Here is a 21,952-nt window from a genome sequence, read left to right as displayed (position 1 = left end):
GGTTTCTCATGCCATCCTTTATATCATATCACTACTGTAGGTCCTCTTTCACCTTAGATGAGCGAAGGAAGGATGGAGATGAGGCAAAATCTCCTCCTCCTCCATCCTAAAAGTCTTGTCTCAGCTATCTGATCAATGGCATCTACAATACCTACCATGTAATTCATACACAGAGAGTTGGTCCATATACCTTCAGCACTAACACAACACGTTTAATTCATGTTCATATTCATTGAAGAGTTAAGAGTACTTGCAAGGTAAAACCACTTAAAGTAAACAGTTACATGAAAGGGAAAAGCACTCTTCAGTAATTTAACACCATTGCTGATCTTATTTTAAGCACAAAACATTGCCAGACTGTAGTATAGTGCAATACTTACATCAGTCAGCCTCAACAAAACAGCCCTCTGAAGAACATCCCGAGGCCATAAAAGAAATAGAATTGTCAGCAAAATTGCCCCCAGTATTATGTCACTAAGATATATCATTACTTATTTCTGTTACAGTTTCACACAAATCAGTAATTATTTGTTTGAACACAACTTTTGAGTCTCGAAAATGTTGAAGTTTTCAATGCACCCCTTCCGAAAAATGTTCATCAGTGGGGTAATGCAGTCATTAGTGTGTGTCGTTAACATGTGTTATATGCTATTAGCATACATCCCGTTGTAATTTCTAGTGATTCACACATGTTTGTCTAGCCTACAGCCGCTTTTGGAAATAACGACACACATGCGGGATACGTTTCAGCAATTTCTGCCAATAATTGTTTTTAAACATTTATTGTGATGGCATACACTAGTGCTGATAGTGGTAATCAATTAGTCGCCAGTAGCCACTATTACACTTGGAAGTTCAATTAATCGCGCTCAAAACCAAAGTTGCGATTACTTGGTTACAAGCTAGCACTAATACATCATCTGTTGGTGAAAAATAGCCTAACCTATCAAAACCAACACTAAAGCAGCTTGTCAGCAAATATTGCAAAAGACCTGTAGGTTCTCAGTTTCTCACAATGCTACACTAGCACTGTGCTGTGTTAAAAATTGGCAAGCACCTGCTCCGGTCAGATTCATGCGTTTAGTTGTCAGTAATACGAATGTTCTGCAGTACAACATTCAGTCCAGGTAGCAATGTTGATTATTGAATTCGTAAGTTATTAATCTTTTGCGATTGCCAAAAGTATTGTTCATTTCTTCAAACATGTTTGCAATTATTACTTCATTACTGGCCTGGTTCACATTTATCGGATGTCTGATCAATTGTGTCGTTGATCGAGTGTGTGGGGGAATAGCCCCCATAAAATATATATTACTTTTTACTCTGACTGCGTACTGTAACTAGATACCAATATACAATGCTACGGAACAGACAATGCTGCAACTGAACTCAAGTGTGACTTATGAAGAACATTTTATAATCATCATCATCATGAAAATCTTTTCATCCCCGCAATAAATAATCTGTCTTCAGGGTCTTGTTGATGCCAGCAACATTGCATCTCAGGCCAAACGATGAATTACACATAAAGTGTAATACTTCTATACACATGATGTGTAGCTGATAGAGGCTTGTTGTCTAATTTCAAAGCAGAAACTAAAATGCAGGAAGAAACAACTCATAATACCATTAAGCAAAACCTTACCTTTAGTGCTTTACGCCTTGTAATAGAAAATGTAAGCTTCTTCAATATGGTATTTCCCATTGAATGATAGGTTAGTAACTCAATTTCTCAAAACATTTTCTCAGGCTACAAGTTCTACAAGCAGTTCAATATACCATAATTAACTAGCTACAGAGACTAGTCTCCCAGAAACGATTGACTAGTTTTGTTATCGTTTCTCGTTTCCTGACTGTCATATTTACTTCCTTCATTGCCATATGTTACATGATGTATGAACTCTCTGGGAAATAAAACAGGTAATGAGAGGCTAATTAATCAGTACTCTGTTGAAGTCAACACCACATTGTGCTTTTAATATCTGACAGTATAGCTTAAAGTGAGTGATGTGGTAGATCAAGACCATTAAACTTGCTAAAGTAGTCAATTCAATATGACCTATAACAAAGAAAAAGAAAGCACTTTAGAAGAACATTGAAAGCTCGCTTTCACATACATGACCGAAATTTTGTAACAGGTCTTTTAACATGCTCTCATACTTAATTGCAGGTACATAATTAACACAAGGTTAAAAAAAGGTTCATAATCCTTCAATTACAATTTTAAAATCTATGACTCATATGGTAGGTTCATTTCTTTGTCAGTTATAGCTAATACTGCATGAAACCTGTCATGAAAGCGTTGTGGTTGAGGCAGTGGACTTATGATCTAAATATGCATTTACATGACAAGACAAAATCGTCCACTGTTTCCTTAACAATTGTGCAAGTCTTGAGAGCAGCGTGTGTATGGAATCTTGTTCAACATCTGTCGCGAGCGACAAGATTTTGAGTTGTGGTGCAAAATTGAGCCCTGTTCAACAATCATCATGATTTTGACCATATGGCATAGCAACCAGTGACAACAAAACAGCTGAATTAGCGACTCAACGGTCACATGAAGATATTTGCGATAAAACTTGTGACCAAGATAACAGGATAACAATATAAGTTATATACTTGACCATTCTCACAAACTTCAGAAAAGAATTGCGTGTGGATGGTCACTCACCGTCACTGAAGTGATTAATTGTATGGTTGCAATTATTTCAAAGTCATTACTTGGAATGTTTGTTTCCCAGTGTGTGTATGTAGGTGTGTGTGTGGGTGTGTGTGTATGCAGACTGTTTTCAGTTCTCTGGGAACGAAATTTTGTTTATGTTCAAGTTGTAAATAATTGTAAATATATTGTATTAGTCAGTAACCATGGGTGAAATTCTTTTAATTGTGACATTTTGACAGTGAGCAAATCAAAACAGTCTGTATTAACACATCTGTCTGTCTCCACTTCTCTCTCTCTTTCTCTCCCTCGGACTGAACACTTTGTCCTTATGGATGAGAATCATTTAATTTCTTTATCCTTTTTTTAATTCCTGGTGTTCATGAGGCTGTGAATGTGACCTCTTTAAAGGCAATAATTTCAAAAGTTCATGGTGGTCTTAAATTAATTCAAAATTGGTATGTGGATCCACCTTATTAAGTTTAAGAACCCTTTTATATTTAGGTCAAATCTAATTTGAGGTTACCAGAATTTGCAGTGTGAAAACTTGTAAATACAATGTCTCTAAAAGTGAACCTTGAACAAATCCTCTCATCAAGTTGTAACGAACCCCTATGCCTATTTGCTTGCTGAAGTACACTGGTTATCCCTCTGTCAGATTTCCTTAAGTATCTATCACCTGTAGCAGATAGTGAAATCTTGGATGCTGATTGGGTTGAAAAGATAACATGATTTAATGCTATTATGCAACATCGGTCACAATTGTTCATTAAGACATATAGACTTGAAGATGACTTATTCCCCCTCTCTCTTCAATATTTTTTTTTAGTGAGTTGGTTAAATTGCAATATTTTGATGCGGATATCCCGCAAGATGCCTTGTTTCTGGCACCTGTATCTCATACCATCAACCGAACCATGTAGCATCAAATGCTTGTGGTGTTCCCTCGAACTCATTTTGAGCGATGACAGACTCAGATATATTAATGTCAAGCTCCTGAGAGCCGTTTATGGAAGCTGAAAATCCCTTGGTCAAGTCTAAATGAGTTTCATGTCAAGGTTTTAGTTTCCTAATTAAGTTGAGAGTTGTAACTTGAACAAAGAGTTGGCAAAATATGAAATATTGAAGAAAGATCAGTCAGGTAGTCACAGTCTGTTGCTATGCATTTAAGTTTCTGGTTCTAAAAAAACATAAATTTCAAAGTCGTTAGCAATTTACAAAGAACATTTATTTTCACCGAAATTCTGATATATGCCAGTTGAACTTCTATCATTAATTTTGTCGAATAGGATGAAACAGTTAGATATCAAATTGTGCACACAAATAAGACAAGATAGCCCACCCATACAGTTGACATAACAATAAATGTCAACAATGGATAGAGACAATTAAAAAGGTAAGTCAAACAAACCACTGATGTCAGTTGACATAACAACATTCCCAACCCTCTCCTCCCTACCTAGCCCCATCCCAACCCTCCATCCTCAAAGGAAGGATAATAGCTTTCAACCTGGCAGTTACTGTTGGCTCTGGAAATGAAGAATATGACTGTTCCAAAACTACTACCAGACCCCCTTACACCACACCTGACCTTTCCCACAACATACTCAGGTCACTAATACATCAGCCTCCTCTTTGCTATCCCTTTCAATGAGGCAAAACTGTATTTCAAATTTCATTTTCCATCAACAGGTCTTTATGAGTGAAAGGATATCTCAGAGAAGCCATGCCTGAAAGTTGTTTCCTAGAGTTATATATCTATCACTCCATCTAAACCAACAGGAAATGTGTCCTAAGAAGTCTTTACTAGAACTCTTTAAACTGATATTTGTTATAAATCATTGTGACATATCACACAGTTCTGCACAGTACAGATACTGCCTCTTAATGCGCAACATGTGTGGGAATGAGGATATTAAGCATAGATGCATAGCATAGCAATACTGCCCTATCGCAAGAGTACAGGACGCTTAAGGGTTTCCTACATAGGACGATGTGCTAAAATAAGTGACCGTGCTCCAATTTATTCCGACGGAGCTGATGATGCATGTTACTGACCTGTAGGTGGACTTGTACACCAGTGGGGGCACAAAATGCAGAGGAATTTTGCACCCAATCCACCGGCCACAACAATAAAAGATGTACTACCTTCTATTAAAAGAATTAAAGTATTACAATATTGATTACAAAATAACAGAAACTATGCACACTAATTAGGTTTTGGATACCGGGCCACAGAAAATTTGCAAGCAGGCCACAATTGGCTCACCTGTGTTGGACTCTACAACATGATGCCTATTTACAGTACATATGCACATACTTACAGCATGGTGATATGTACAGTACAATTCAGGATATCATGCTCCTTGGACCTTTCAGCTTTCAGTGGACATCTACACATGTGACCAAACAGGTTCACTAAGTATGACAATGCTCTGAATCTCATAATCTTTGATACAGCCTAATATCATTCTAGAACATTACTCATGACGGTAACTTCATATTATAAGCAACATACTGACAATTTCATAGTAAGGCCATGAAGGATTTTGAACCCTCAGAGATATTATCAAATACAAATACTGTGAAGTGTTAGTAGAATTGTTCTTCATTTAACAAACAACTGAAACTTTACACCTAAACCATGAAAGATGTTATCTAAGTTTGGGAATGGATTAATCAACAAAGAACAATACCTTGGAAACTACAAACCAATATATTTCCATCAGCTGCATAACAGGCATTTCAACTATTCATGAAAATGTACAGCTGTTTTTAGCAATATAAACACTGTAGAGGGCTAACTGTAATGACAGTCATAACATAACATTTTGTAGTGAATGAAATGAGGCAGCCTACCAATATTTAAATATAAGTTACATTAGATACTTACATCCCACTCTGTTGATTTGTCTACCCCTAAAGCTTTCCAGTTTGGTTTCCATTTATTGCTACTTCTCCAGCTAACCTTTCTAGTAAAGAACGAAGACTTTTCTGATTTTTTCCTCACTTTCGGTGATTTCTTGGATGAATTCCTCCTGGCAAGAAATGGTGTTAGGACTGGGATTCGAACTGGTCGTGGTGATATTGAAAACATGATTGTTCTTTTGTTTTATTCTGTTGAGAAGGAAGTACAAATCAATCAACTTGTTAGTATGAAATACACAAAATGTACTTCTTAAAACTGATTATAAACTCTGCTTTGACTGATCCAATGTTTGAGACTTTTAAATGACAACTGAAATGCAATTTGGGAATAATGCATGAAAGTAAACATTACCTATCATAGGATAAATAGGTAATTAATACAACCTCAACAGTCTAAACTATTGATTTAGGGAGACATCTGTTCATGGACACTAACAGTGTCATACTGACTGCACCTTGTTACGTACAGTAAGTGGTGTACTGTAACTTCAGGGATGCAGCAATGAATCGAATTCCTTGTTTGTTGTCACGATACTGATCCCCTTGTAGACTGATTTAAAATATACTTTGTAAAACCATGTACACTATTGTAAGTGCAGGCTGTTGTTACAAAGAAGGTTGTTGTTTCATCAGTAGATTAAAGAGACTAAATAAATCAAACAAACAATTTATTGTGAATCTAAATGGTATTATCTTAAACACTGAACATGAGATAAAAACAGAATTCACATACCCACACACTCTTAAACACAGTACAGTATGATGATATCATAAATGAGAAGATACAGCATAGAAATACCAAACATTGGCGCATATGGAAACAAAATTAAATCTGCCCCAAATCAATAACAATGGTATAATTATGAAAGTGCACATCACTTCTATATTTTCCATGACAACCAACATGTGTCCTACTGTAGTATTAAAAGCTTACAATTATATCTGTATTTTCTATCTTGAGTTCACCTACAGTACATTATGTATTCTGTTGTCAAAGTTGCTTTCAAATTCAACAGCAGCTTATTGGTGGAAAAAAATTGGGACACTGTTTTGCAATATTTCTCATTATGCACAGCAGACTGAACACAAGCCATCAGAAATGCGGGTAATGAGTGCAATGACGTGGAGCTTGTGTATTAACTACACTGTACATGGAACAGAGCTACTGTGTTGGAGTAATCAGCAGTCTGTAACCAGGGAGTTGTTATGACATTCCCTGCTATAACACACTGCTAGCAGTAGTCACAAATGTACTGTACATATGGTACAGTCTACACAGTAAATTGCATATATATGAAAGGAGGCATGGACTCTTCGACTTTTTGTTATACCTGAAATGTTGACAGCTGTTCCATATGCACTGAACTGAATTTGCACTGTAGGCAAAAGTACTGTAGAGTCCTACCACACAGCAAAACGGTTTGGTACAACAGAACATGGAAATTTACACTGAACATTACAAGAGAATGGATAGAGATGAGAAAAGGATGTGGGAGTAACCTATTATGATGAATAATAACATCGTTAATTTACGTTATGTTCCATTTGGTTTATAGTACAGTAGCTGCATGGTTGGGTTTTACCACTTGACACTAGATTTTTCTTTCCAACCAATCAGCTCACCATCAGCCTAATCACTGGATGACAATAACAATATTTGCTTCAGGTTTAAAATGCAAGTCAAACTACCTGTAAAAAAATCTGAAGTGCAAGTGTCCTAAGTTCTAGGTACTGTAAAATGCAGAGGTTGCTGCTGCTTGGAATTTGGAAAGAAACACTTTCTTGAGGAATTGACATCTATTTTGGCATGAAAGCAACAAAACTCAAGAGAAATTAGTGGTTCTTTGTCTTGATCTAAGAACATAATGTAAAACATGAGATTTTCCAATATTTCAAATGTTGACTCAAAGTTCATGTACCAATGTTGGCATACAGGTTAAGAAGGAAGTTCATCCAGGCTTTATTTTGGAGCTACTGTATGATAGTTAAAATATTTTCATACAGTACTTTGATTTTGCTGACCTTCCACAACACACAAAAAAAGTAGTTGTGCTCACAGTGGTGGATCTACAAGCCAGCCGAACCAGGCAAGAAGTTCATGCAAGCTTTACCTGGTTTCAGATTTTGAATTTTAGTGATGGCCAATGACCTTTGACCCCAAAAAGAATTGGAACTTTGTACTCATTAAGGTGGGCTCACATGCGAAAATTGTATGATGTTCATCAAAGATTTACATGGAGTTATTGCAGTTATGGTTGGGGCAGCCTGTTGATTTTTGGTTGACTTCAAATGATGTTTGACTTTTCCTCGAAACAATAGGATAGTTTGATAAAGCACTACTTTTGGAGTTACCATGTTTAAAATGTTGTTATCTGATCTCTGGTGCAACTTGAATTCCATTTGACCTCCACAAGAACAATAGGGCACTTGTACGTACTGAGTTGTAACATAGTGAAGTGTGAACCAAACTAACCCTTTTGAATTTTACAAGGCAAGGAATAACACAAATAAGCATACACACACCCAAACATGCCATCACCATATCATATCTTCACTTTGATTTCAGCAAAAATGGAAAACATATAATTTGAGCTTTAGGCATTTCTGGTGGAATTGTTTTGCATGTTTTCCAATTAGCCTGCTTGGTTTACAGTTTACACAGGCTGAAAGTTGAATTCTGCTGTACAACTATGCAGCCATAAAGGGTGCAAATACTTCTATGTACGTCACAATAGGCTGCCTCCATCAGGATAATGCGATTACAACGTACTATAAAAAATTCTACGAAATAGTTGCATATTGTAATTGTTGGATATTTCTGTCTAATTCAGAATATCCATTGAACTATCCAGCTCTGGCATTCTTTTCTTCAGTATCACATACAGATAGTACACGCATTGTAGGTTCAATGAATAAAAGATGGCTGGCGGCTTTTGAAAGTTACAAGTATGATGGATGGAAACACAAAGTTACTGTGTACAAGCTCCGCACCAGGGTGCACAGTGTGTGTATCTATAGATAAGAATTTCATCCTTCTATGACAATTTGAAAGAGCTACTTTTCTTTGGTGAATCCTTGAATGTCCCAGTTTTAGGCAAGGTTGATTCATTTGAGCCACTCTTGATGAATTGCAATGTCATGTTACTCATGTACTTCAAGGGTGATCAAAACAGTCATAGTGCTATAAACAGCTTGAAAAATATTCATGCTAATAAAGTAATAAGTGGGAATATTTTGACACAGTACTGTAAATGCTACATGTCTGAGGGAGGTGCTCTTCAGCATAGAGACAAACTGCTAGACTTGTGGAGAAACTAGGTACAAGTACTCCTTGTTTAGGTTAAGTAACCATTCACAATTTTTTGCTCTCAAAGCTTTCCTCACTTCAAATGCCCTCATTGAATGAATTATTAAAGTAACATATTGCCACTTCTAAGGTCAAAGCTGAAGGTCCATGGTAGTGTTTACTGTACATGGGTCCGAAAATCGGGAACCGGGTACCCGAGAGCCGTTTTCATGCGGGTATCTGGGTACCCGAAAAAAATTGTTTACCCTCCTGTATCGCGATTTTTAACATCACTACTTACATCGCACTGCCGCAATATGTTTGCTCTCCACCTCTATTGGATTAGACCATGTAAATATCCAATTTAGCACTTAAACAGCTTTTACTACTACTATCTATAATGCAGGGCCAGCCGCAGGATTGCACAATTCCAGCAATTTGATCGCATTTGGAATAAACGTTTAAATTTCCTTGTCATTCATTCCTTCTATGAAATAAACGTATGAAAAAATAATAATTGTGAGAATTCTTTCAATTTCTTCCACATGGTAGCCTAATACCACACTAGGTCATGGGGAAATCTAGCCTAACCATTTGTTAATTCACTGAAATTGTGACAAAGTTATAAGATATCCATGGAATACTTTTCATTATTGCTGTTATCTTTGACCACATGGTAGCTTTAGAAAACTAAGTCAATGGGGAAACCTTGCCTTACCATCGGTTTGCCAAAAAAATAAAAAAATAACACTTTGCGTAGGGTTCGGGTAATAAATTAGGAACCGGGTAGTATCGCCTCGGGTGGGTACCCGGATACACTGTATAAACACTAGGCCATGGCCATCTAGTGGACAGTTGAGATATTAGCGCCAAGTTCCGCTTACCATTCATATGTTCATTTCTAAACCTATTAAAAAGTTTGTTTGAACACCGACATCATGACAGCTTGGTTATGCACAGGCAACCCCTAATCCATCAGTTAATGAAACAAGACCTATTTAGAGTTGATACACAGAAAATCATATCCACTGTCAATACACGATTATCTGTCATTTTGGTGAAAACATTTCCCCCGAAAGCATGGCACTGTCGAGATGTTTAGGCTTCACTGTGCCATACACTAACAACGATAGGAAAGCATTATGGTTTGCTAACAAAAAGAATATGAAGAACAAAATGTTTTGTGTCAGAACACAAATATATTTAAGGTGGTCAAACACCTCCTTAAATATTAATTTAGGCATTTTTTACATGCAGGTGGTCATATTTTGCAAAATACAAGATTGCTGACACTCACAGCCACAATTTTTTGCAAAGCTTTTTCAGATTTTCATTCAACACATGTGGCAAGTGGAAGATAGATGGTTTGTCAACCTTAGATTTTCATTGTGTAAAAGATCGCTTTGAATTGTGTACTGGAGTAACAATGACATTTTTTGCACACCATTTTGCAGCTAAAAGACAAGAACAAATAAATAAGAAAATGTGCAGAGTTACTAACCAAGAAGCCAAGCTACCTTGGTAGGAATTTTTGCTGATGTTCTTTGCACCTTTTTGAGTCAAACTAAGTCTAGATGCATATAAATGATGTTTTACAATGTTCATCGCTTTCTTTTGGTTGAAAGAGATTAAATTCCATACTTCACATGCAAAGTACTTAACATTCACAAGGTACATTATGGAGTGCTATGTATCTGCCTAACCTTAGTTTAAACATGGTTGTAGTTTTTTTCTATACTAAAGGTATGGAGACTCGAAGCAATAACAGTGGCGAGTGAATTTAGAATTTGGCGAGTATATTTTTGGTCAATTTGTTGGGGCCTTGGACACATTATCAGTCAGTTAGTTCGAACAAAGTAGTGACATATCATGTCATACGACACATACCACATAAGGAACGGGGTGATTGTTTAATTGTACGAACTATGTGACTTCATTTGTGTAGCTATAATTATAGGAATGAAAGAAGCTGCTTTGCGTTGTACGTTTGGTGAGAATATCAATCATTGGCAGCCCTATGAATGCCAAAGAGGCTAGTGTTTGACCGATTGTATGACAATCGGTTTTACCGATAACCGATTAATTCCTGTGACAATCGGCCGATGCCGATTACCGATTATTTCAACATTTTCGTGGAACTGGCCTAATGTATGATTTAGTGTTATGCATGATTACCAACTTCTAGGCCAATACAATCAAAGATGTAAATGAACGACTTAACTTTTCACAGTAAAGATTAATGGAGCAAGTAAAGAACACTGTAATACATACATAGGGCGCTGCACGATTATAACGAGGAGTCACAATATTGCAATTCCGCCACAACACAGTTAATGACAGTGCTGTACAGACTACATATCGAGGGGGAAAATAGTAGCCATAGGCTACGAAATGAAAAAAAGAAAAAAGTTAGGCAGAGCTTTTACAACTGCTATTAAAACCATTATCAGTGTTGCAACTCCAACGTAAATAAAGTGAAAAGTATATCTCACATAAATAAAATATTTGTTATTTCGTTCGCTGATATCGAAATATATAATCTGATATGAAAAATAATGTGTAAGAGTAAGTTGGCCTGACGTTTCGATCCTATAGCAGGATCGAAACGTCAGGCCAACTTACTTTTACACATATTCTTACACAGGCTCTTTAGTGGATAAGCAGTTTGCTAACAGTTTTATCTTATTATGAAAAGTAAAACAATCCCGGACGTTTGCTTCAAGTTTTCAATGATCACCATGTGCGAGGTAAAACTTACGATCGAACGTTGTTTCAAACGATCGTACACAGTAAGTCAATGGCGCTTCTCCATTGACTTAACTACATGTGGGAGAAATCACACACTAAAGTCCCATTGACTTTGTCGCGCATGTCACTGGAAATCAGACTTGCTTTTAGTCGGTTGCGGTAAGGAGTTAAGTTACTGTAAGGGGTTATTTTAGCACATATGGTACACAGTACATGCGGTCAGGGGAAAAAAAGTTTCTTCGGGTTTTTCGCAAAAATATGCGTAAGAATGTTTGCCTAATCACAAAATACTGTAAATGTGGTAGAACTACTGAGGACTGTCGCCAAACGTGTTTAGGGATTTTTAGGAGTATTTGGCGCCTTGATTTCATCATTTTATGCCATTTCTAAAGCGGAAAATACGATCCTTTATGTGGAACGTAATAATCGGTTCCAAATAATCGGTAGCGCAATGGATTTTGCCGATGCCGATTATTTACCGATTGTCTGATAATCGGCCCGATGCCGATTGTCTAACCGATTATCGGTCGAACACTAAAAGAGGCTGTGTATTATATAATGAAAGTTAGTATGTCAGCAAGGTGTAATATTCATAGGTTGTTCTGTTTTCAAAAGAATGACGAAGCAATCTTCATTACTGAAATTTGGATTTACTAATGCAGCAAATGAAGTTCCACCAAAAGGAAAGGCAGTGACAATCAGCAATCATGACTATCATACAGTACATGTACAAAAACAAACGTAGATTACAATAGTTGCTATTAATGATTTTCTCAGTTAAGAAATCCCGATTGGGCAAGTTGTTTTAAAAGTTACTGTACAGCCATGCTTATGTTTGCAATTTATGTGGGATGTTATCATAGATGTGATACTAAATCTTTCACCTTGTTTTTCTCTGTTTCATCGCTATGCTTTCCTGAAATGTCTTTATTGCAATTTGCAACTTTGCTAAAGTCATTGAAGTCCTTCTGACCACATATTTCAATTAAAAAGTTTTCTGTGCAACATTTATTTGTAACTCATTCATATATGGCCAAAAGCAGGAGTGGAAGCTTCACTCAATCCACAATGCATTTATATAATGCGATAGAAACAACATCAATATTAAACTTGTTGGGATCGCTTACCTAGTACTTGGGTGGTGATTTGCTCAAATTAAGAACATACTTATATAGGAAACAGTAAATGAGAACAAAATTAGGTAATAGTTATGAGTAAGCTTATTAGCTGCTTGATCTCCTGATGTTGAGGGTGTAGATACTCAAATTTTCTTTGGGGCCTCAAATTAAATAACTAAATAACCTAATGTATTATTCCCAATAGAAACTTTCAAATGCATTTAATGGTTTGAAGATACTTTCTGTTTTCCTGGCTACAAATTAAAAAAAAATTAACTTTGATTTTGTTGCCAGCAAAGTTTGTGATTTGTGGCATGGTTCATTCTATACAAAAGATGTCTATTCTGAGGTTTTTAAATGTCTTGTTTTGTGTTTGTGAACGTCACTTAAAATAACACTACATTATTTAGGGTGGTTTGGAAAATGATATTGTGAGAACAAATTATTTATTGCAGATACAGTATACTTCATAATATAGCAACAACAATACCTAACACTCATACAGACATAAAACTCAGAATGGCATCGATTTGTGGGAATGTCTCAGCAGTGTCAATCCTCCCCTAAAAACGTATAAACGTTAGTTAGGTATTGAAGCAACTGTAGTAAATGTAATTTATGATAAGGAGGTTTTAGAGAAAGAAAGTAACATAGGGAATCAGAGGCTATATGGGAAGAGATATTTGTAGTTATTGAAGATACTGTGGTAATGTAGTAATGACTTAGGGAGGAAAGTAACATATTTAGGGGAGGAACCAAGGAATACATATAGGCTAGGCTATGTGGAAAGAGTAAAAGCTGGTATTTTCCCTATTTTCCTTCAAACTAAAGTAACAGTAAATCAACTTTCCTTAACTTACTCTTCAAAGAAAATTTGCCATCAGATCATACACCAGTAGGGTTGGGCGATATTTGCTTTTTAACGTCACGATAAATAGTTCAAAAATTATCGCGATATTTCGATAATTACGATAATTTTTCCTTGTTGTTTTTAGTGTGTTCGCGAACACACTTAAAACAACTGCCAGTTTTCCACCGGTGTTTTCCCGCAGCGAACACACCGAGCACACGTTGCGTGCGAGCATAATGGCGTGGGGTCTAGGGGCCCGCCTTAGGGCCCGGTGAGGTCAAGGGGTGGAACCCCTTGTGGGGGTCCAGGGGCGAAGGCCCCCGGAAAAATTAAGTATTTTTGCGTGTCTGGCGATAAAAAATTCGCAGTTGAGGATTCAAAATACTGACAACTTTTTTAATTTAAATTGTCACGAAACTGATGAAAATTTTAAAATGTCAAGTTAGAGTAGCTATATTATGTGATAAAATGAAAAGAGATTTAATCTGTCTTACAATCTTTAAAAAGTTTAACTTACAAAACTGTCGATATTATGAAACAAACTACGTTCGGCAAAGCCCCGTTTCTAGACTGCCTAACAATGAACAGCGCGCACTATACGTACATCAGTTTACAACTTAAATATCACGGTAGGCTGGTTACATGTGCTGCGAATTTTCCCAGGTACCTTGTCAAACAACCCCCCTGTCTAACACCTGTTTGCTAACATTTTTGGCACGTTTCCAAAAAAGTTTTCATGGAGTAAACTATTTTGGCTCAACTCTAGAATTAATTAGATCAGTCAGTAAAGGATCGGTTAAGTTATGCGAAATATTATCTTAGACGTTCAAGAAAAATAGGTAAACATCCCCATAAGTAAAACACACCTCAAGTCAACCGACTCCTCCGCATGAACAAAACAATCTATTCCCCTTGAATACACCAGGCACAGTCTATACCATACAGACATAGCACGATATCAATTGGCCCCAATAGCTACAGTATGGCCATCTTTATGAAAGTAAACCTTGTATTCCCGTGTTTTAGGCCCCTTAGCATGATTAACTAAATGCTAAATATTGTTTCCATGTCCTTGTAGATAACGTCAACTTCGCCAAAAAAAAAATTAGTAGTGTTTTTGTTGTTACGTGAGATCCGTAACCGACGAAGTGGTTAGGCTATTTACTGTACACTTAACTATGGTAGGATATTATTTTTTCCATTTTTTGTGGAAATTCTAGAAAATACTTTCTCCCCACGCTTAACACCAGATGTGGTCTTATGGTTTATTCATAAATGGGTGTACTAGAGCCTTTTTACATGACATTAGATGCATTCAGCACGATATGCCAGTTTCGCATGAATTTTTCGAAAGTATTTTGCTCGATCTTTCGTAAAATTTAAAAGGTGTACCAACTTACCTTGCGTACACAAATTGGTAATTTCTCTACTGAGTCTTGTTCTCTATACAGTCAATGTTGTAAAGGACGGGTTTTTACGAAGTTCAAAAGTCAGTTAATGAAGTTGATTAACCTATTTCTTTTCAACTTTCTTAACCATGGAATGCTAGAATAACATTTGCAAATAAAACAGAGGAAGGATAATCGCATTTTTCCACATTTATTTCAAATTTCTTTCACAAGAAATTATCGTCATTTGTTCAATCCTCAAAAAATATCGTCTTGAAAAAAAATTATCGCGATAATAATAATTTTCAATATATCGCCCAACCCTATACACCAGGACAACAGTCTCCTCCCTTGAAAAAAGTAGTTAGTTTCCTTAACAAGAAGCGTTATTTTCCTCCCGTAACGTTACTTTCTCCCTTAATTTTTTCCTAGTCTTATACTAGTTATACTACTACTACTACTAGCATACATATATTCTTTCCACATAGCCTAGCCAATAACAATATGCCTCCCTTGAAAAATTGTAGAGTCCGAGGGCTTGACAACGGACAGACTTTGAACACAAAACACAGAAACAAGAAATTACATGTGCACACTCTGAGGGTCTGGGAGGCTCTGCCTTACTTCTTTATTCAGTCTTACTAACTAGACTGCTTGTCTAGCTATTTACATAACATAAATGCATAAGAACAATGTACCATTGATAGGAGGAATGTAGCATGTACCATACCAACTATAGACCACTGGTCTAGCTATTAACATAATATATGCATAAAGAACAATATACCATTGATAGGAGGAATGAACTGAATACAGTACTATGTCCACCTGGTATACATATGTAAACTGACACACATACTTCTTAAACATAACAGGGCCAGTGCAAGCCGCATAAGTAATAAGCTATCTCTACAACTCCCCCCGCCCCAAAGCACCCCTTTTTCCAAAAAATTACCAGAACAACTTCAATTGGTCCACATGGGCCAGCCTAGTTTCCCCCGACTTCTCCTCTCGTATACGAAATGTCACTGGAGAAACCTGCCCAGAAACAATGTAAGGTCCCCTCCATTTTGGTGCTAGTTTTGCAGAAAATTGTTTTCTTAAGTTTGATAAAGCATGTGATCGGAGTGCCACCACATCACCCACTCTGACTATAGACTCTTCCCTCTTTCTATCATACTGCCCTTTATTGACCTTTGTCTGGCGTTCCATGTTCTGTTTTGCAACTGCCCACATGGCTTCCTTATCCCTTACTACCTTGCTATCACTCCCCACCCATTCTCCAGGTCCTTTCAGGGTACGGTTAAGAAATAACTCTGCTGGTGAGAATCCAGTGGAATCATGTACATAGGAATTAAGGGCAAACATAAACTCTGGTACCAACTCATCCCACTCTGTATGATCACCCTTCATAAAACAACACAACATAGAAACTAAGTTTCTATTAACCCTCTCAACCCAATTGGCCTGAGGATGATAGGGGCTTGTAAATGACCTCTTTACACCCCAGAGAACACATACTTGGGCCACCTTCTGTGAAATCATTTGTGGTCCATTGTCAGAGACTAGAGTATTACAAGCCCCCCAAGTACAAAATAATTGTCTAATTACGGCTGCTAAAATGTTACCAGTTGCCCTTCTGAGTGTAACTAAGAAGGAAAACCTTGAAAAATGATCTGTCAATACCAGTATATATAATTTGCCCTCTTTACTTTCTGGGAAGGGGCCCAAAAGATCCATAGCCAGAATATCCCATGGACACCTGCTCACAGTAGACTGCATATACCCTGATGATTTTCGATACACTGGTTTAGTCAACTGGCAAATCCTACATCGTTTGATGAACTTTTCAACAGAAGATTTCATACTCTTCCACCAAAATTTCTCCCTTATTTTAGAAATTGTCTTTCTTACACCTAAGTGGGGGCACGTAGGTGAACAATGGTAGTGATTGATAACTTCATTCACTAACTGATCCGGGACTACAACTCTTTGCCCGGCTGGCCCGATCTTGTACTTTAGTAGGTCTTCCTCCATTACATAACCTGGCATGCCAACATCTTCAACATTACCCTGCTTTAAACCTTGCCTAATGGTCGACAACCTCGAATCATCTTGTTGTTTCAGAAGGAACTGATTCTCATCTGGAAGGACACAACTCTTAATGCTACTTTCTACACACTCGTCACTTTCAGCTAACGCTGCCTGTGAGATCCCAGAAGAACACTCAGCACAGTGATAATTGTCTATTTTATCAACTTCCTCCTTGCTCAGACCTAGACATACCCAATGGAACCACCTATCACAATTCTCACACTGGATCCAAAATATCTTTGACGAAGGATCCCCTTTGCAATCCGGATGAAAACATACATTTTGGTCATAATTAACTACACCTATCACTGCTCTAGAGAGTGCATCTGGGACAACATTTTGAGACCCCGGCCTATAATGAATGATATAATCAAATTCCTGAAGTCTCAAAGCCCACCTCATTAGTCTTCCTTTTAATGCCTTTGCGCGCAGCATCCACACTAACGCTTGATGGTCTGTATACACTACAGTGCTTGAACCCTCCAAATAAGGACGCCATTTCTCTAATGCCCAAATTACAGCTAAACACTCCAGTTCTGTGGCTGAATAATTTCTCTCCGCATTACTCAATGCCCGAGAAGCAAATGCTATAACTCGAAGCTCACCTGCATGATTGACTTGCATTAAGGCCGCCCCTAAACCTACACCACTAGCATCAGTATGGACTTCAAATTGCCTACTACAATCAGGAATACTAAGGGACACAGCCCGGGCTATCTCCTCTTTTAATTGCTCAAATGCATTTTGGCACTCCCCTGACCAATCCCATCTTATATCTTTCCTCCGCAAGTTGTTAAGAGGTTCCACCAGTGTGGCATAATTTGGAATGAATTTAGAACACCACCCACTCAAGCCCAAAAAACGCTCAAGTGCTTTTTTGTTTGTCGGTGAAGGAAACATCTCAACTGCCTCACTTTTAGAAGGATCCAAATTAATGCCGTCTCCATTAATAACATACCCCAAAAATTTAACCTCCTTATACACAAGATGACATTTAGCTGGATTTACTGTTAGGCCTGCATTCCTAAGACACTCCAAAACTTTATGCAGATCTTCAAAATGTTCCTGAATGGTAGATGAATGAACTACAATATCATCAATATATGGATAGTAATTATTACTTGTACTACCCTCTAGAGACTGAAAGACAACATCCAGGAGGTTCTGAAAGTACTTACTTGCATTCTTTAAACCAAATGGTAATCGCTTAAACTGATAAACACCCTCTTCACACACAAAAGCCGTCTTTGGCTGGTCATCAGGATGAATGGCTGCTTGCCAAAACCCTGACTTCAAATCTAATGTTGAAAAAACCCTAGAATTACACATAGAATACAAAATAGAATCAATACTTGGTATGGGATAGTTGGACGACTTAGTAACTGCATTAAGAGCCCGATAATCGACTGCCATCCTATAAGTACCATCTGGTTTATCAACCATCACCACCGGACTACACCACTCTGATACAGAAGGGATAATGATATCTTGTTCTAGCATATCATGAATCTGTTTCTTGAGATTTGCCCTTTTGCTTGGTGCCAACTTATATGGACGTTTCTTTACCGGCGCTGCCTCCCCCGTTTCTATTCTATGTTGCAGCCAGCCACAGTAGCCAGGTTTGTCCACAAAGACCTCTTTAAAGTTTTCTACCAGCCCCTTTACTTGCTTCTCATACCCCAATTTACCCGATACTGCCCTCAGAGCGTGCACATGTTTTGAGTCAGCATCACCCCGGGTCAAATTTGGACTCTCCTGTATTTTGCTAGGTTTACTAACTCCCTCAACTACAGTCTGTTTCCGAATCCAAACTAAGGGGAACTTAACACAAGGGCTTTGTTTCCCAGACCAGTAAGCACTCTCAGATATATCAAAAACCAGAGCAAAGGCCCTTAACAAGTCTCTCCCCAAAAGTACCTGACAAGGAATGTCAGCCACATAAAGCTCAACTTCTTCAGTCTCCCCTGCAATAGTCATAGAGGTACACACCTTACCTGTGACAACCAGAGGTGTGTCATCCAAAAGCTTAAAACACAGGGGTTCACTCAAAGGCATAACCTCACAATTTTCAACCATTAAGGTACTGATGAGTGACCTTTCTGCTCCACTATCAGCATAAGCAAGAACTTTCCCACCAAATAACATTGCCTCAAAATACGCTCCATCCAACTTGCATACATTTGTCACCTCAGAGCTAGGCTCCAATGAGACCTTAACTCTGAATAACCTTTCCTCCACCTCCTGGTCAGAAATTCTCACCAAATTAATACCAACATTAGCATTTTGATCACGTGACACATTTGAACAGTTATAACTGAAATGTCCCCAGTCACCACAAGTATAACATCTGATGTTATTAAGATCTGTAGCTGGTCGACGAATTCTACTCGCTTGGCTAGAAGCTGGCCTCTGTGACTGCCCTGTTGTTTCACCGGCAGTTTGGAAATATGGTCGTGTAGTAGCTGACATCGATCTGGAACCCTGACTCTGTCGATTCCTGCTAGTGACCCTGGCAACCAAGATGTTATCAGCAAAGTCTGAAATTTCCACAAGGGTAGTCCACTTCTGCTCCAGTAACTTTAAACGCAAAGATTCGTCTCTTAATGAGGAGATCATTTGATCAACAGCAATCAAATCCATTATTCTAGTAAACTCGGGTGAAGATGCCAATCTATCTGTGGGAGTTGTCCAACGCCTCAAATACAAACTAAGCCGACTACCGTACTGTCTGAAAGTTTCTGATGGGCCCTTTACAGCGGAATGAAACTTCTCCCTATACGTATCTGGAGTAAGCTGAAATGCTGCCAACAATGCATCTTTAACTACAACATAACTTTGTTTCTGACTTTCACTTAAAATGTGGAAAGCTTTCTGTGCCTTGCCAGTCAAGTATGGTTCCAATAGAATAGGCCATCTCTTCGAAGGAATTTCTTGGCTATTACAAAGTCTTTCAAACGTAGACAAATAGCATTCTAAATCATCTTCAGCACCGAGGGGATGCAAGCCTTCCAACCTGAACTTGACAATGGGTGGATTAACACTCATTTTTGGTGAAAATTTTGAAGTCACATCAGACAAATTTGGTATAGTCTGAAGAGCCTTAACCCTCTCTTCCTTGGTTTTCAAAACTTTTAAATCTAAGCAATAGTTCTCACATAGCTCTTTAATATACTCTGCTAACATGTACTTAAGATGGGGATACCTCTCAGTCTCACTATTCTGTTTAGTTTTGCCCTCCATGGTGACAGCTCCTTGGCAGTAAAACAGGTAGAAGAGTATAACAGCAAAATGAACCACAGTGCTTCCAAGATAACACATCAATATAGAGTTCCAACACCTAAGCCTTAACAAAATTCAGTGTCAATGGATACATGGTATAGCAATCCTGCCGACTACGCCATTGTAGAGTCCGAGGGCTTGACAACGGACAGACTTTGAACACAAAACACAGAAACAAGAAATTACATGTGCACACTCTGAGGGTCTGGGAGGCTCTGCCTTACTTCTTTATTCAGTCTTACTAACTAGACTGCTTGTCTAGCTATTTACATAACATAAATGCATAAGAACAATGTACCATTGATAGGAGGAATGTAGCATGTACCATACCAACTATAGACCACTGGTCTAGCTATTAACATAATATATGCATAAAGAACAATATACCATTGATAGGAGGAATGAACTGAATACAGTACTATGTCCACCTGGTATACATATGTAAACTGACACACATACTTCTTAAACATAACAGGGCCAGTGCAAGCCGCATAAGTAATAAGCTATCTCTACAAAATGGTAGTCTCCTCCCTTGAAAAACGTTACTTTCCTCCCATATGAATTAGGGGAGGAAACTTAAGTGTATAGGGGAGGAAACTAACGTTTTTCAGGAGAGGAAACAAAACGGGTCCGGAAACTAACGGCCCCCACGGTAGCCTAGTCTACTCAAGTCCTATACTTAGGCCTAGTATGTGCTGTTATAACTAGACTATACCGTTTCATGTACTGCGGTATCTTTGGCCTAGGCCTAGGTAGCTTGCTAACACTTAACAGTAACAGTGGCAGAATATTTTTGAGCCAAAAAAAATGACCAAAATAATGAAGTCTTCAGAATGTAACTGCTTAAAACTTAACTTACCAAATGTGGCATCAAAATTCTAAAAAATAATTTACTCCAATATAAACTGTTATTTATTTACGACGGAAATACTAAAACTTCCGTTCATTCCTGCTACACGGTACCCCGATTTCAACTACATTAATTACTTCTATACCGTAACTCGTTACCGTTACATGCTGATCCCTCTCATCCGTTTAGAGTGGGAATATTACCACTGCGCGTGTGTGCTTGCGCGTACGGTGATTGTATAGCGAGCCGTGAAGTCACCGGAAGTTGTTCAGCGGCCATGTTGGGATATTCAAAACATCACCGCGCATATGACAACGACACGTCCATATATTACTATATGTATGTACTAGGGCATTACTTAAATGTATGCCACTGTGGGAACCAACCTGTAAAAAGCTGAGGAATATGAAGATTTTAACTGAAATTGTGGAGAACTGCTAAATAAATTGCTGTTGCAGCAAAGATAGAACTGTGCATATGAACTATAAATAGTTGTCTGTCTGCATTTACTTTAAAAAAAAAAAAAAAAACTGAATACATGTACAAAAATAATGACCTGTAAATGGGTTCTAGGACAAAATCCCCCCAAGCCAAAATCCCCCCAGGACAAAATCCCCCCGGCCAAAAGCCCCCAAACCAAAATCCCCCCGGAAAAGATCCCCCCAGACAATATCCCCCTGACCCATACAAAGCCTGCCTGCAACAACCAGGGATGGCCCAGGTGTGACAGTCAAGGCATGGGTCATTGCACT

General features: G+C 37.9%; 1 protein-coding gene across 4 annotated transcripts in view; it reads right to left on the bottom strand.

Moving 5' to 3' along the window:
* The window catches only part of LOC139970469 (uncharacterized), a 58,328-nt gene extending 36,941 nt beyond the window's left edge, over positions 1-21,387 (bottom strand). For 3 of the 4 annotated variants that reach the window (XR_011794155.1, XM_071976211.1, XM_071976212.1), the window contains exons 1-2: positions 21,210-21,387; positions 5,553-5,776 (exon numbers count right to left, since the gene is read on the bottom strand). Coding sequence is in view for 3 of the 4 variants with exons in the window: in XM_071976211.1 (XP_071832312.1) it covers positions 5,553-5,756 (204 nt within the window). In the remaining variant the exon portion in view is untranslated. Of the gene's footprint in view, positions 1-1,645; positions 2,268-5,552; positions 5,777-21,209 lie in introns of those variants that run through there. The other variant, XM_071976213.1, reaches the window with a different exon arrangement.
* Positions 21,388-21,952: the final 565 nt, after the last annotated feature.

The sequence above is a fragment of the Apostichopus japonicus genome, chromosome 8 (assembly GCF_037975245.1).
Source record: "Apostichopus japonicus isolate 1M-3 chromosome 8, ASM3797524v1, whole genome shotgun sequence".
Lineage (NCBI taxonomy): Eukaryota > Metazoa > Echinodermata > Holothuroidea > Aspidochirotida > Stichopodidae > Apostichopus > Apostichopus japonicus.
This window is presented reverse-complemented; position numbering and strand designations above follow the sequence as displayed.